This window comes from Phaseolus vulgaris, chromosome 2 (assembly GCF_051622355.1).
Source record: "Phaseolus vulgaris cultivar YP4 chromosome 2, ASM5162235v1, whole genome shotgun sequence".
NCBI lineage: Eukaryota > Viridiplantae > Streptophyta > Magnoliopsida > Fabales > Fabaceae > Phaseolus > Phaseolus vulgaris.
The window spans coordinates 4,090,925-4,107,834 of record NC_143499.1 but is presented as its reverse complement, the minus strand read 5'-3'; the positions used below and the strand labels follow the sequence as shown (position 1 = coordinate 4,107,834).

At 34.4% G+C, this 16,910-nt stretch overlaps 1 protein-coding gene across 1 annotated transcript; it reads right to left on the bottom strand.

The window, feature by feature from the left end:
- Positions 1-1,872: 1,872 nt before the first annotated feature.
- Positions 1,873-16,910, bottom strand: LOC137810329 (Insulinase (Peptidase family M16) family protein). The gene is made up of 25 exons (XM_068611532.2): positions 16,555-16,910; positions 16,231-16,459; positions 15,745-15,971; positions 15,041-15,239; positions 13,990-14,037; positions 13,662-13,769; positions 13,358-13,546; positions 12,980-13,270; positions 10,344-10,445; positions 9,802-9,936; positions 9,244-9,468; positions 8,432-8,635; positions 8,002-8,172; positions 7,496-7,645; positions 7,098-7,235; positions 6,755-6,982; positions 6,523-6,675; positions 5,977-6,103; positions 5,772-5,886; positions 4,571-4,691; positions 4,402-4,482; positions 3,983-4,084; positions 3,675-3,825; positions 3,003-3,138; positions 1,873-2,310 (listed from the first exon to the last, which is right to left on the bottom strand). The coding sequence occupies exons 1-24, from the start codon at positions 16,710-16,712 to the stop codon at positions 3,047-3,049; spliced, it is 3,744 nt and encodes a 1,247-aa protein (XP_068467633.2). The 5' UTR covers positions 16,713-16,910; the 3' UTR covers positions 1,873-2,310; positions 3,003-3,046.

Sequence of the window (16,910 nt, the reverse complement as noted above, 5' to 3'; positions counted from 1 at the left end):
GTAACATCGAAGGTACTAACATGATTTTCTTACTTTGATTGGTGTCTAGAACCTTTGGTATGTATGAGATCCATAAAAAAGTTTAAAAGTTAGTGGTGAAATTGGGAATAGTAATTTTGCTTAAGGACAGAGACGGTTAGAGGTTTGAAAATGTCTATATCTCTTGTATAAGGATTGAGGTATTCGTGAAATATCTCTATTATTTTTTTTACTAATAAAAAAAATCCTGATAATGGCGAAATCCAAGTTAACCAAGTATTTGGCATTTTGGAAAGGAATTGTAGTAAGGAGCAAACAGAATTGAACATCTATACGGAAGAAAGAAAAAATGGGAATCGATTTCACAGTCTTGCCGGAAAAATAGAAGTAAAACTTGTTTACTCTAATATACTATACTATACTACTCTATATACCTCAGTTCATGGAAAATTTGGAAGGTTACTAAGTCAATTTAATCATATCTTATGTATCAGACGTTTGTCATAAATTTTTATTCAACACAAGCACAAGAGAGAAACTCCCTTTATCTTGACTGACCCATTGTTATTTTGGACGAAATTATTAAACATAATTTTCTTACATTCATCATTTATTGATTGTAAACGCCGATCATTGTAAGGTTTGTAAAGAGAAAATCAAGCATTAAGCTTATAGTATTTGATAAACTTTCTCACATAGGTAATAAAATGAAAAGGTATAATCATAGGTTTAAAAGAGCAGTGCATATGTTGTTCCTTCTAGAGACATTAAACGAGAAGTATCTATCATTGGATACAATAGTCAAATTGGGGGGTTAAAGGGATAGTAGACCTTTCTGTCGGAGGGGTTTTCTACCAACATTACCTCATAATCCACATTTACAAGCCACTATAGTCTGTTATATGTTTAATAATTAATATATTTTATCTTATCTAACTAATTAACACATGACACCTCTTTCTTGTAAACATTTCGTGTAAACGGAACATTTTGAAAAGAACAATAACGAAACTTGAATAATAATTAGATGGTTTAACGTAATCCATGTTTACTTGCGCACTTGGTACATGTTTGCCACAAAAAATAGTAATGTCGTTAAACTAAAATAGTTATATTAATTGGATAAATGAAAGGGATTGGTCGTTGTTGTGAAACTCAAAGTTGTTCAACTTCAAAAGTTAAAAATGTGCTATACAAGTCCAAACCATCACAACCATTAATTATTATCAAAGGAGTTGGTAAATGGAAAGATTCACGTAATTACAAGATTTACCAAAGGTTAGTTGAGAAGACGATGCAACACGACTTTCAATCAATTTCATAAATATTCTAATAATGTTTTAACGTGCAAAGAACTGCTATACTAGAATATTACTATTCATTTTATGGACCTTTTTTTTTTGCTTGTAATTTTACTGAAGTGGATTTAGTTATTGAAACAAATTATGTGGTCCTTCTAAAATATTGAACACTATTTTCTCTGAAACTGTTTCCTATTTTAAAAATAACTGTAGTGTAGAATAGTTTGAAATTTTAACGAAGCTGAGCCAACTTTATTATTAGCTGCAAAAACCAAGTGCCTTTTTGTGCGAGTTTGTAAGTAATCCACTTTCAGCAGCTAACGCACCTTACAAATACAGGTCAATTCCACTTCTATTCCCTTAATGTTATACATGAAAAAGAAATATTTGAGAAGTTGTGTCAGTGTTTTAGCTATGAAACCTATGAATTAGTCTCTGAAATTAAGAGAATTTGTGACTGAGTATAAATTAAAAGAAAAGAGAGATGAGAATTGTAGAAAAATAATATATTTGTATACTTTAGAAGTCTACAACAGAAGTAAATTACCTTTTACAACCATTATCTTGTAGGATTTAGTAGGAAAAAGGGAGATTTTTGACATGAAAATGAACATGACTCTATTGAATTATTTTTCAGATAAGAAATCCCTGAAATATGAAAACATAGGAGGAATGAGTTGAGGAAAAGAGAGAAATAATCCTAAACAGTGATTTACAATTTATGTAACAGAGAGAGAGACTAGTTTCCTATGATCGGCGTTGTTTCCAACAAAATTGATGGCCGACAGAAAAAATGGCAGCTATACATCTTAGTGCTGGATTCTATATTTTCTTTATTCTAATCCTATAGAAGTATTGCTTTTATTAGTGGTAAACCCAACATAAAAAGCAAGGATAACTAAGGAATAATGCAAGTCAATAACCACTTATTAGGTTTTCAATGTTAAATGAATGCAGCAGCAGCAGCCTCTTGAGTTGTGACACTTGCCGCTAATCCTTCCGACCACAAATTTTCATCGACCCTCCACTCCTGTTTGAGACACAAATATGTAAAACCCTCACTGCCAAACAATTTGCAAGAAAGGAAACAAACCATGGAGCAAATTTTTTTGTAACCCTCATCGTCCCAACACAACGTATACAAAAGGAAACAAACTCTCGGATATTAATCAAAAAGGATTATAATATCGATGGTCTCTGCACAAGTTAAAAAACGGACCTCTACTTCGACAAAAAAAGAAGACTGTTTCTTCCTGCACCGATATGTTCTTGTCTCACCTCCATAAATTTTTATTCCAAAAATATCCCTATGTAATATTTCAGATTCCGTAATCCATAAGTCTTTTTCTAAATTCATAATTAGCTTTCGGATTACATAATCTCTGAAAGTTTTTTTTCAGATGCATGATTAGTTTCCAGATTACATAAGCCGGAAGTCCATATTAGACTCCGGATTATGTAATCCTGAAACATTTTTTCAAATGCGTGTCCGGATTATATAATCCAGAATACCATTTTTTAAAAATATATTCCAGATTATATAATCTGTAAGCTATTTCCAAATTCGAGATTAACTTCCAGATTATTTAATCCGGAATATGAGGGTAAGGACAAGAAGGATAAAAAGATATTTTCATGTTTTGTATGGGGTGACAGGAGAACATATGGAGGTGCAGGAAGAAACAGTATAAAAAAAAAAAAGAATAGCCCAAACATGCTAACCTCTAGATCTTAACCCGAGCAGGCCAAAACATAGTCCAAAAATATTAAGTAGTTGGTCGTGTCATTGTAGATAAGCCTCTTCCCACTGGAATAACACCGGGATAGACATCACCCGCTACTTCCTCTTCTATAGGAGCTGCAAAAAGAAAGTAAAATTACGTAAGTAACCATTATTACATACAAGTACTTGAAAATGAGACAAATTTTATCTTCCAAAATGATGTGGTAAAATGGTGTTTTCTACTAATTTATCTACACTCAACATTTAGCCAACCCACACAAGCCTAGACAAATTTGACTGGTTTACTACAGGCACATCACCGCAGTTCTGAAGAGAAGAGCTCTTTGTTACATATGGAACATTTTTAGACGGATCTTGCAGTTCAAAATTTCAAGTTCTGAAAGGAACAATATGTGTTGATGTCTATGTAACATATCAAAGCTTTAAGGCTGGATTTGGAATTGGGATCCCATTTCTCACTTCTAAGTTTGAATATTCTTTCGAGAATAAAATTTTAATACTCAGTCAAAACCTAGGAAGTGAAAATTTTGACAAAAATCACTGCTCAAATTTGGAATAGATGAAAGATGAAATCTGGGCTTGAAGTTCCACAATCCCTTGGAAAAAAACAAAGCAAGATCCGGCATCAGACATTGGAAACATTACTACACCTGCTATATCTTGCGCATCCTGAGCACCAGCAATTCCAATGCATGAATATAGAGAATTCTCATCCACTTTCAACTGTTCATATGCAAGATATATATCCTCAATAGTAGCAACTTCATATAGAAATGTTAGGTCCTTGATACATGATAAGTCCTGGATCCACAATCAATATTAGAAAGAATATTTTAGAAACAAGAATAAAAAATTATAAAATTTTGGCAGGACTAAAAACCTTAAACCTTGTGTTGTTTTGCATCAAAGTTAAAATTTCAATATCTCATACTTCAAGATTCAGATAATTCTATCTCACCTTTCTTGGAACAGAAGAAGCTTGTAAATGAGCTAATAACCCTAACCAGTAGGCATTTGACTTAATTTCAGCTTCATGTCTCATAAGAAGAGTTCGTTTAGCCTACATTAGAAAAAAGCACCAAAGGAGTTCTCAAATTTAAAATGCATAGAAAATAGCATGAAAATTTAAGCCATATTTGGAAATAAAATGAAGGCACAACGTGCATTTTAACCAGAAGGGTATTTGCTCTTCTTTAAGAAACCATCACGGAGAAACAGAATACAATGCTCGAGAATAAGCTCATATGATACGAAAAAAGGAATAAAACTACTCAAATTCGAACACTGATAGTGCATACATTTAGCAGAAAAACTTGATTCTAAAAGCACTTCCACTAAATTGTAATGTACAACAAGTCGGGCATTTAAATAACTAACCCTGTCCAATTCCCTCTCGGTAATTTTGTTGCTATGTAGACCTCTAAGAACATTCTTGCATGCATCAACAGCCTTGTGAACCTGCAAATCAATTTGACCTAAAATTTTGAACCGAAGGAGACTGGCAGAAAAAATTAGATTGAATATATCACAAGAATGGAGCTCACACCTTGCTTGGAGTCGATGTGACAGAGATCACATACCAACCTAGTTTAAGCCTGTCAAACAAGTTTAATTCAAATGACACGTCATACGTCAAACCCAGAGAATCTCTGACAGTGGTGAAGAGCCTGTAGAGGAAAAATGTAATCAGATTTCCGACCAAAAAACAATTGAAAATAACAAAACACTATGTTTTTAGTATGCATATACTCGTAGATATTACAATATTCCAGCCCAAAATAGCATGTTGGCCTTGTCTAAGCCCAAAATGTTACTTCAAGAATAATTTTATTGAGAGTAAAACTAAGATAAAATCAAGCGTAAGGATAAGGAGTAAGACTTTTAAAGTTACTCTCGAAATAATTAGATCACTCTTCTCTACACTTCTGACCTAACTTAAAATAAAAAAATACTTCTGAACATTCGAATTATATATTATATTTATATAAATATATTGGAGTACAATATTATTTTTAATTGTTGATAATTTCTCTTAAAAAATATTGAAAACTAAATTAAATATAGATAATGATAGAATGAAGATATAAGTTAAGAAAATCCCAAAAACTGCTCTCACTAAAGAAAAAAATTATAAAATAATCTCATTGAAGAATGTTAGTTGAAAATACTATTGGCCAAGACAGGTATTCTTATTTATAGAGAGAATATAAAATAAAATGACAAAAATCTAAATTGTGAATTAAGATTTATATAATTCACCTTGTAAAAACAAAATTGCTAGGCTTTACAATTTCATATAATAATGACTCCAACAGATAGAATATTGAGAGATAATTAGACAAAGCAGTCTAAACGAAAATAATATCCCAAGATATCTCTTAAAAAGTTAAAACATCTAAAAGAATTCAACATTAAAACATCCAGTTAAGTCCTTTGAAAATGAGCCTAAAAAACTGTTAGAGTGTCGCAATATTTACAAGTTGACTTTTAAAAAAATATTATGATAAGAAGTGAAACCAAGAGTAGTATCATCCCACTCTTGGCTCGTATCCAGACCATGTCAAAGATGGCCAAGCTGTGTCAAAGAGATATCCAAGTCAGAAAAAAATTATTTTATAATTGTGACACGGTGGAAGGGTGCCCAACAAATGTCCAAGGCGAGTCAACACCATTCTAAAGAGGTGTTTGTGCTTCCTAACTTTCTTCACAAAGCCAAGTATAGGTGAGCGGCAAGTAGAAAGACATACCTAGAATTTATAATCTCAGAAAGCAGTCCCATAGTTATACCAAAGAAAAGTGGATGACCACGTAGGCTCTTTTGCAAACCTTGTGTCTGTTGGGCATCAGAATTTGACTGATCATCTGCACAAGCCATTTCAAGCCTTTAACAACTTCTGAAAACATAACTTTTTAAGTATGATGACACAAGAAAAAAAAATCAACAAAGTCCACCATTGGTTGTCGAAGCATTATTAATGGACTCTAACAAGTATTTTCCATCGACAGTAAAACCCCAACGGTTTGGCGCTGGTCCAGCTATATAAGCACACGCCCTCTCGTCAGTATCCTTTAAAAATACCTGCAAAAAAGGTAAAAGTAAATAACCATGTGATAAGCCTAGTTCATTGATGTATTAACACCAATTCCAAAAGTATAAACACCAAATTTGACTACCCAACTAAGGTTATAGTTGGACAAACTAAGCGATAAGGACTTCTAGAAGAGAAGGAAAAAAAAAATTGATTTCTTCATAAGTTAAAATTAGCTTATGCCTAAGCTAATTTGTAGAATCTCTCATACAATTTCTCCAAAAAAAATCTATTTAACTTGTGCATAAGTTAATTTAAACTTATGGAGAAGTCAACTTTCTTTTTTTCTTCATACTGCTGTCCTAGAAGTCCTCATGGAGAAGTTCGTCCACAAATACCACAAATAATATACTGTTAACTTGTCACAAAACAACATATGCAAAAAGGTAATTAATGCTTAGTTTCTCACTTCTTGAAACTGCAACTCAGATGGAGATGGTCGAAATATGGGTGGGTTGAATTCTTGCTCTCTTCCATGGTTTCTTGTGGCCTGAGCTGTGCCAAGGTAATCAAGAATGCAAGATTCAATGTCCTCCTCTGTGAAGTCTCCTACAATGCATACCTAAAGAGAGAAAAAATATTTTAGTGTTTGAATGTAATTGTAAGAGAACTATGAATTTAACAAACTAATGATAACAGACCTCCATGTTATCACCGAAAAATTGATTCATCACTGCATCCTTAACAGATTGCAGGGTTAAATTTTCCAGTGATTTTGGTGTTGGTTCAATAAACCTCTCATCCCCATCCAACATTGCTACCATGAGTTTGTGAGCAGTTGAGCGTTCCAAGCTCTTGGGGATGGATCGGTAATATGACAGATACAATTGCCTTGCTCTATCAAAAGCATCATCAACCCAGACACTATGCTGCATAAGAAACAGAGCAGAGATGTAATTGAGTACATAAATGCAGTTATATGACCAGGAATTATACATATGAAGGATATGAAAAAGACTTTATAATAAATGGAAAGATGTTTACCTCAAGCACCATGTGAAGCAATTGAAAGGCTGCACGCATCCCATTGTCTCTTAAAGTAAAACGAAACTCCATTGAAATGAATTCCTCCGTAGATTCCAAGGAGCAATTTATCAGGTGATTTACACAGAAAAGTTCCACCTGGTATTATGCATGAAATACAGGACATTCATTAAATAGAAGTGAGATAAGTTCTGGGATACTGAAATTATCTGTGTAGATGACATTCACATCCATGAGAAGTTCAAATTATAGATTTTATAGTGGTGTAATAAAAAACTGTGCAGAGTTTTCCTGACATGACGTCCACAAGTTAGTCATCAAAACAATGCAATGGAATTGGAAAATAGAAACATAACATCAACATTTGGAAACATCTGTTAGTAAGAAAAGATAGTTACCTGTTCCCTTGAGAAGTTACCGACACGACCTCCCTCACTAAGTGTCCTCACACCCACAATCACAGATCCTCTTGAATCGGAACTCTCAGCTGCTCGTCCACCACCAACAATCAGCCTCATCACACCACTTTGTGTTTCAGTTTTTGATATCTGTCAACCATAAAATGCATTAATAAGTTCAATATAACTGATGCTTCCTCGCTTTTTGGGGTGCAAGTCCAGAACTCTTTATGCCAATCTCAGATTGCATTTGAGGAATCAGCTAGAAATTGCATGGCATGGTACAAAAATAATAGGAAACTGGAAATTAAGTTTTTGACAAGTTATGTCTCCTTACAATCCATCATTGCAGAAAAGAACAAAACAAAGCAGTACACAGTAGAGGACTTAACAATGCATAGACTGAGTCACCAATCTGAAATACATAATGCTGAGCACAATGACATAGAAAAGGAAAATAAGGTACTAGTATCATGAGAATCTCAATATAAACTAACATCAAATACCTTATAATTAACCGGAATTCCATTTGAAAGACGGCGCTGGGTGATCCCAGTTTCCTCATCAAGAAGCTTTGTAGAATCAGCTTCAGGATTTACAGGAATAAAAGCCGGCTTGCGCAGCTTTTTCAGCTCTTCTAGCTTAGATGATTGTATTAGCTCTTTTGGCACCTCAAGCTACATTACATACATAAGCAATTAATTAGCTGAACAGCAATACTGTATATAGACTAGACACACCCAACTCATACAAGAATTGACTCTCATTACTAGAATTCACCATCTATAAAAAAATGAACTAAATTTGAATCACAGCGCATGAAGAATATAATCATATATCAAATGCAAGGACAAATCATCAGTAACTATGTGAAAAACAATTCTTCTAAAGCCAAATCAGGATCAACTAACAAGGAATTAAGCTGAAGGAAGATACCTCAGGCTCTGGCTGAATAGGTTCATCCAACCCAGCTTTGATAGCATCCGTAATCTCAGTGGATGATATCTTGAATTCTGTTTCACCAGCTCCCTCAATGTGAACATTTTTTGGAACACAAGCAACAATTGCTGCAGGAAGCGGTGCAGTAGGCTTTGCAAACTCAGCTATAAATTCTAACACCTTGGCACCAACTGAATTGACCTGAAACATAAGATATTTTTAAGTAAATGACTAGACTAAAGGTACCAGCTAAGCTTTTACAAGTTACAACATTTTTTTCTAATATAACTTTTAAACATTAAATTTAAAATAAAATACAATATTTAATACATTATGTTTAAAATTTTCAATAGAAATTGAGAAAATAAACAGAAATTAACAAAGAAATATGAAAAGATAGAGGAAATACACTGTTTAACTTAAAATTTCTTAAAGTAAAATCAAAAGTTGGCAATAATGTTATAGTGTTCCAAGTATTTTCTTTAAGAGACTAATGAGCTACAAGAAAACAATCTAAGATAGAATGAGAAAAACTTAAACCTCATTTTTAGCATGGAAGGGATGCTCAAATAACTAAAGCAAAGGGAAAAATAATCAACCTTCGTATCAGGATAAACAAAAAAAGTTGCACTAAAATTTAAAAGGTAGCAAATATCTGCACAAGACCTTTGAATCAGCTCATGTCTGACACTTTTACAGTTCTATTTATGAGTTCTCATAATAAAAAAAGAGTCAACAACAGCAAAAAGGGAGGAGTTAAAGGTAATTTAACAATCTTCACAAGATCCAATGAGTATCAACGAAATTACCTCCTCGAGGGTAACTGTCCCAGCAACAGCAAGTAAACTTTCATGCCCTTGTCTCTGGTCCATAACTTTATGTCCAAGAACATCACTTTCCATGATAAAATCCAAGTTATCCACAGAAGATACATTATCAATCATGGCTGCCAGGTGTTCACTGTCTTTCAGAAGGGCATCTAAATAACGAGTTAATTCACCCTGGGTAACCCCAAACTCTTTAAGTCTACGAACCTATATCACACAAATTTACATTAGATACACTTTCCGTAGAAAGAATTAAGGTAGCCTATTTGAAACCGTAAGCAATATAGTTTTCTCTATGCAACACAAGACCTAAAAAGATTCTAGGAGCATTTATAAGAGTTAAAAAAATTCATAAACTTCATGTGAATTAATTGCCACAAAGTTGAGTCATTTTAAATATTTCTACACTAAACAAAGGACTGAAAACCGCCAATTGAACGTGGATCTTAAAATAGTAAACTATAATGACCAATGGAAAGAAAAATACAAAACAGCTCTATTGCAAACACAGACAATCAAAGCACAGCAAAAGAAACAAACCTCTTGAACAGCAACTCTAATTGCATTATGCCAATTCTTTGGTTCTGCGGTTATGGTTAGAGTGGTTACAGTGCATCCTTCCCTTCCAGAGTCACTGTGATCCAATTCAACTGAAGTGAATGGTGGATTTGAACTCTGTAAAATTCCATGCATTAGTAAACATTTAAATGCTAAGGGTTAGAGGTACTAAAAGTAAAAAGTGATTTGTATCGGGAAATTTGAGTATTATGAGAAACTGAAATCCACAGAATGGAATCACTTATTATCTCTGTCAATAACTTGGACATGTTTTATATTATAGAAAACTGGGTATTAATTACTGGAAAATTTAGGAACATGTTTTTCAAGACAAAATATTTTCTATTTTCATTTATTGTTTTCACTAAAAATTTCACTTTGTTTTCTATTTTCAGATATATGTATAAGAAACAATGAAAACAACAAAATCAATCAATAAATGCCAATTAATTCCTACAGTAATCACATAAGAAGGATGGGACCGGAAAAAAGAACTGATGCAGATACAAAGAATTTTATCTCACCTTATATCTTGTATTAATTCGAAAATGAAGAGCAGACAAAAATATTCGTTTCATCAAGACCTGGCGCAAATCTCTATATGTTTGAACCTTGTTCACTGGTATCTGCAAAAGATATAAAAAAACATAATAAATAAAGAGAAGAAACATAAATTTTATAATATCTAAAAGCAAATCAATAAAACACTAAAAAAGGAATATGTAAAGAAAAAGGTATGGAAGAAGAAAACACTATGGCCAATATCAATAAAACACTAATGCCAACCCCAAAAACAGCACGTCAAGATGGCCAATATACCAATAATTATGAATACAAGATAAATAATTTAAAATATAAGCATATAAATGCTTCAAAAAATTGAAAACAAAAATAACCCACCCTACCTTGAAAGACATTCATCAACAATAATCAAAAGTCATAGTGTAGACACACAATTACCATTGATCTAAGGGATAACTAACAAATCAATAAACAACAAATGTTGAGGATCACAATGGAAAAGATGATGTGCCAAGGAACTGGTGTGGCACATGGCAGCAATTGGCCATGAATCAGGGGATCACAAAGTGACTGCTAGAGAGCAAAAACTTCTTGGAGAGTGTAATGGCTTTCAGATAGCATAAATGGTCAAAAGGCACAGCGGCTGCCAGAGAGCAAAAGAATGCCCAAAGGGAAAGGCGGCTGTTGGAGATCAAACAGTTGTCAAGGAGCAGAAATGCTTAAAGGGCACAGTAGCTATTGGAGAGCCAAAATGCTCACACAGCCTGACTACTACCAAAGAGCAAAAAATACTCGAAGAGCACAACGACTATCAAAGAGTAAAAAATGCTCAAAGAGCATGGAAACTGCCGAAGAGCAGGAATGCCCAGAGCAAAATTGCTCAGAGGGTGAGGCGGTTGCCAGAGTTGGTCATCACATGGCAAGGTAATGTGAGCGGTGGCGGTCACCATAAAGAAAGCTCGCCAGAAAGTCACCAGCAATGAACATTGGCACTGACAGTAGTGAACAGTGAAACAATAGAAAAAGAATAGAAACCAGAAAATGTACATGGCTTCTAAAAAAAATCTAACCTATAAGCAGTGGGCCCACATGAAAAGCATGATTAGAGTTCCCTTCTCGTTGTGCTCTAAAACCACATTGAGAAGAGAGAAGCAAAGGTATATGATGAATTCTATGTGTTTAGACCACAGACGAGCAATTTAATTTATAAGGAAGAAAGCATAATTACAGAATAACCCTATTTAGGCTAACAACATAAATATAGAATCAATCTAATTGCTCATAACATCTTCAGCTACTACATCTATAGGATTCTAACATATGTACTTGATACTAACAATAGTGAAATCTATTAATGAGGCACTTACTTGTTATCCGTGTAAGTGAATGCATTTATTGGCTTAATAACAATATAAGCCTCATTGGTGGGAAAAATTTTTGTTTGAATTATGCTTAGTGTCATTAATTATAACCCTTTAAACTAACTACTTCTACTAGGGGCATTTTTGGAATAAAAATTAAATTTGTGACACTGTTAATTATAATTATCTGATTTAACTACATTTATTAGTCTTAATAAATTGATTATTTACTTCTTATATAAAGGATCAAAGGAAGTATTTTCTAGCAATTCCAAGCCACCATAAACTAACTCCAGCAACTTAAATTACAAAAATTATAGAAATCAAGGAAACATTGTCATTCTTCTAATTTAGATACCTAATTAAAATTTCCTAAAAAGGTCAAGGGCCTATGTTAAACAGTTGGAAAGTCACCTTACACTCTAGGATATGCCTTAATTGCAGCCTCAACGACTCGAGATACAACTTATAAATCTTGGTCATGGGACTATTTTTGTAGAGTTGAGTTAGACTCAAAACACATTCTAAGATAAACCTTTTTTTATGGATGAAGGGATTCTAACTCCAGAATCCTTTGGATGCAAGAATAAAATAAGAGATAGTTAAATCATAAAATCTCCACAAAAAATAAGTAGACAATGGCATAAAGGGCAGACAAAACAGGGATTCCATAACTTTTCAGACTAAGGATTTGCTAGAAGCAGAAAATGATGCAACATTGCAAGAGTTTTAGAATTGACCAGAGGCTGATCTACCCCCACATTGCTGCTATAGAATGGCACAACTTGCCACTATAAATATTTTAGGGAGTACTTCGAAAATATTTAAAGCCAGAAAGGCTGTAGTGTCATAAGGAGAGGCATGACAGGCACAACTTGCATAGAATTCCAACTTGTCTTTAAAGGTCATTGTTCAACACTGAAGTACACCCTAATTATCATTACACCAAGACCACTTCTACTACACCAGTTAAATGAATACGATAATATTTTATTTAAATTGTTCATTAGACCAGTAGACCTTGATATGAACTAGTAAATCACATGCCTATCCTTTTGTGTTATACCCAACATTCTCCATTGACCATTTCTCCACCACACGAGGTCTCCAACTAAGTTATCAGCTCCAAAAATTTTAACCACATGCAAGTAACAATTGAACAAAAATGACAAAGAGAAGGTGATTATTGGTGGAAGACATAATTTATATACACAAAAGCAACTACAAAATCTACACTTTAAGTTTGACTTAAGAAAAAGATAACAAACTCCTCATACCTTGCAGAACATATTAATTGAAAAATTTTGAAGTAACTCGTGTTGAAATATTTGTGGTGCCTTCAAGTCAGCACCACTCCCAGGAAGTGACCAATTATGCTTCACAGGAGGACGGACAGCTTGCCTTTCCTTATTGAATATTTTGGATTGATCCATCACTGATCTTTCAATAGAATTTCCACCCAAACCAACAGAAAGCTTTGGAACAAGAAAACTGGCCATTGCACCAAATGCACTTGGAGTGGCTACAGAACCTTTCTCATTGTCTACACCAGTTTGTCCAAAAACTGCCTGTGTGACAACAGTTTATTGTATAAGATTCCTAAATATTATAACCATGAACATAACCAAACTTATTATTTGAAATGTAGGACATACTTCAATCTGGTAAACAGTCTTTGATATGTTATCAATATCCCCCACAATGTACAAGGTAGCATTTGCAGGGAAATACCAACGCTCATGAAACTTCCTTATTTTATCTGCATCCCATTTCTTTATCTGTTCTTCTAATCCAATAGGAAACCTTTTGCTCAGCTTATTTTCAGAATGCAGATGCTGTAACAACTGCAATTACAGAAAATAAAAGCAATGCAAAATGGGAAACGACAACATTGAGTCAATATTCTGTGAAAACACAAAGTTGATAGCTTGAATTTCCTAGAGATATTTTGTTCCTCACCTGGCAATCAACTCGGTACTCTATTGTATTCATCATTTGAAGCTCTGATAGTATAGCACGGCGTTCCTTTTCAATCCGAGAAGCAAGAAACTTTGGGTGGAAAGCTATCTGCATACATCAATAACAATTAGCTGTGAGTAAATGCTAACCTAGACGTACAATATTCATATTTACTCTGTTATGCCCAGTCAAGTAGAGTCAAAACCAAAGCATAAGACCTAGATCAAATGAAATATTGTTTTAAAGCAAATATAAGCATTTGTACAGATGTGGAAGAGGCTTTTATGGCAATTTCATGAAAAAAAAAACAAAGTCCAATAAAGCATACCTCATTCAAGGCATCCAGAACAAATGGAAGTAGATCCCCATCAGAATCCTGACAAACAACACCCATTTATATAATAAACAACAACATAATTAAGTATTATAATATTCAATATGATTCAATGCATATATGCATATATTGGAAAAAAGACATACATGTTTAATTTCAAATTTACATAAAGCACTAAAGAATATGAAGCTAGGAAGCAAGACATTGACAGATTTAAGATAGAAGCAAGGTAAACTTGGATAAACTGTACACAGTTAAAATGTGTCAAAGAAGAATTTTTCACATAATAATAAGCATACAAAATATGACTATCAAATTTTCTATCTTTATAATTATTGAAAAGTTGCCTTAGGTATCACTCAACCTCAGCCCACCTTAATTGTGGACACTTTGAGGGTTGCCTTTATTGCAATCTCAAGGTAATATTCAATCTCACACTTAGTAAAGATATGACTTAAGTAGAGCTTATAAAGCTTGGGCTTTACTAGCCGATTTTGCGAGGTTAAATTAAGAATAATCTAAAGTATTCCATTGCATTCTCTCTGGAGAAGTTTCTTTCCTAGAAATAGAGCCCAATGCTTTCCCTATGCCCTGATTGAATTTTACTCTAAACATCATCTTGAATCTCTTCTAAAGAAAACTATTTACATTCCTCATCATTGACAAGGATTTACCTCCGCTCGTCACAAACTTTAAGTGTCAGAACACTTTGATACCACTAAAACATTGGGATTGGGATCTGGGAGCATCCATGACATTTTCTTCTTAAAACTTAATTAAAAAAATTATACTGTTAGTCAAATACTGTAATGTTCAAAATATGAACTGATCATATCGATTACAATGTCAATAATTTCCACATATTGCTTAGACAGAGGTACACAAGAAACATCATTTACCCTATTCTCATATGCATGATTAAATTAGTAATTAGCATAGTAAAAAAGTTGACCAAATGTCCAAAATCCTTAATTAAATATATCAAAGAAAAGAAAAAATAATTGAATAATACATCACAAAGAACTGCACACCAAATGGCCCATACCTTGGTGCTTGTAGGAGCATGGATGTGAAACACTGTATGGTGGAAATCAGTATATGCATTTGAACGGGCTCCTGTTCCCAGAAGCTTCTCGCGTTTTTTACTTCCTAGGAAAGCAACATGTTCAATCATATGTGCAATTCCTTGCTCATCCTCCTCCTCGTCTATTGATCCTGCATGAACTTCCAAGTGTGCTTCGAACCTAAAATTGAATAAGTTGATACTAAGCAGTTGACAACAAGTGCAAAAAAACAATGTTTAACAGAGAATACATAAACCTATATCATATTTGACTGTATCGGTTATATTAAAAAATCTTCTAGAAGTAATGTGATGGCAAACTAAATTATTCAATTCAAAAGTCTTGATGGTATACATACATTTCACCTATGAACACTTCACAGTCACAATTTAAATTAAACATTTCACAACTAAAAAACATGAACTGCTAACATAGCATTCCTGCAAAAACAAATACTGGTGAACACGAGAGCAAGGCACTGAGACAAAGCGCCTCAAGGGGAATTTTAAAACACAAAGCAATATGCCTCAAACAAAGCCATGCGTGTGGATAAGTGATATCAAGATATCTTTACCGCATTCTTGAAATTGATCATTGATAAACAAACTCAAGGATGAGAAATCGGCAATTCCACGTAGAAAGACGTCCTAGTTTTAAAGGAATTCATAAAAATGATTAAACGTGCCTTTTTGGTGGAACTTTATTTGGCAAAATCAGATAACGTAACCCATTCTTCAGTTGACCACGATGCAACTTAGGGTGAGATGGAAGTTCAGAACTCAGAAACCCCTCTATCCGCTCTAGTTCATTATCATATACACTTGAATCTTGTTTCTCAGCAATACCATCGGGCCAGGTTGTACTTGCTGCATGTGGCTCATCTGGACCTACAGTTGCACGTGGAATTTGAACCTGCTTGACAGAAGAAAATCCATTAACACAAACATAAACAACGCCCAATATCGGATTCAAGAAACACTTCTCTAGTTTAATTTCTATTCGGATAATAAGTAGAGTTTTAAAAATCTTAAAGGCCAGAGATAGAAACGACTCAGTTCTAATACTACCAACTAACACCACACAAAAAAAGGCAAAAAACTAAAAGAAAAAAATCAAGATTGAAAATCAATATTATCAGCTAGAACTCAGCGAGAAAACTGAGAAAACTCACAGTAGAACGATGGAGTTTACTGTTAGACAGGCGGAAACAAGACTTGTCGAGAAAAGCTCCAGGCACAAACGTCGCGAGATTGGAACGGCGTTTCCTCGCAAGGCAGCAAGAGGCACAACTCTGTTGCGGCAGCAAAAACGAGGGTTCGCCAACGCCGAAGGCGTGGCCGCGAGGCTTGTTCCTCCGCAATCCCAATCCGCCACAAAGAGCCTTGAGCCTCCTTCTTTCACTGATAGCGAAACACGAATTAGCTACTGTAGAGGTCGAATTCGACATTGGAAACATCCGCTAAAGAAAGAGAGAGAGAGAAAGAATCAGTGATACCTTGGGAGAGAAGATAGGAACAAACTGTTGTTCCTGAATTGAGTGCGGAAGCGAGTAGAGGAGGGCGCGGGAGGGTTGAGATGATGGTGCGGGAAGGCGAGGCCACTTCCAACGACGGAGAGAGTGGTTGAAGTCGAAGCAGCCATAGCCATAGCCATAGCTAAGGCTCAGAGAACAGAAGAAGAAACAGAAAATGGAGAGAGAGAGAGAGAGAGAGAGGGTAAAACGGTGTTTATACACAGACAGAGGAACACGGAAATGGACGCAGCCTCTCGATTTTCAGATTTTTCTTTCACTTCTGCATCCGCTACTTTCCATATGTGTAGTTCATAATTGTCACGTGTGAACACGTGTGC

Coding starts and splice junctions, on each gene's coding strand:
- LOC137810329 (XM_068611532.2), bottom strand. CDS start 16,712: ATGGCTATGGCTATGGCTGCTTCGACTTCAACCACTCTCTCCGTCGTT. Junction 13,770..13,989: donor TTCTGGATGCCTTGAATGAG/GTATGCTTTATT, acceptor TGATGTATGCAG/ATAGCTTTCCACCCAAAGTT. Junction 7,236..7,495: donor GTAACTTCTCAAGGGAACAG/GTAACTATCTTT, acceptor GCATAATACCAG/GTGGAACTTTTCTGTGTAAA.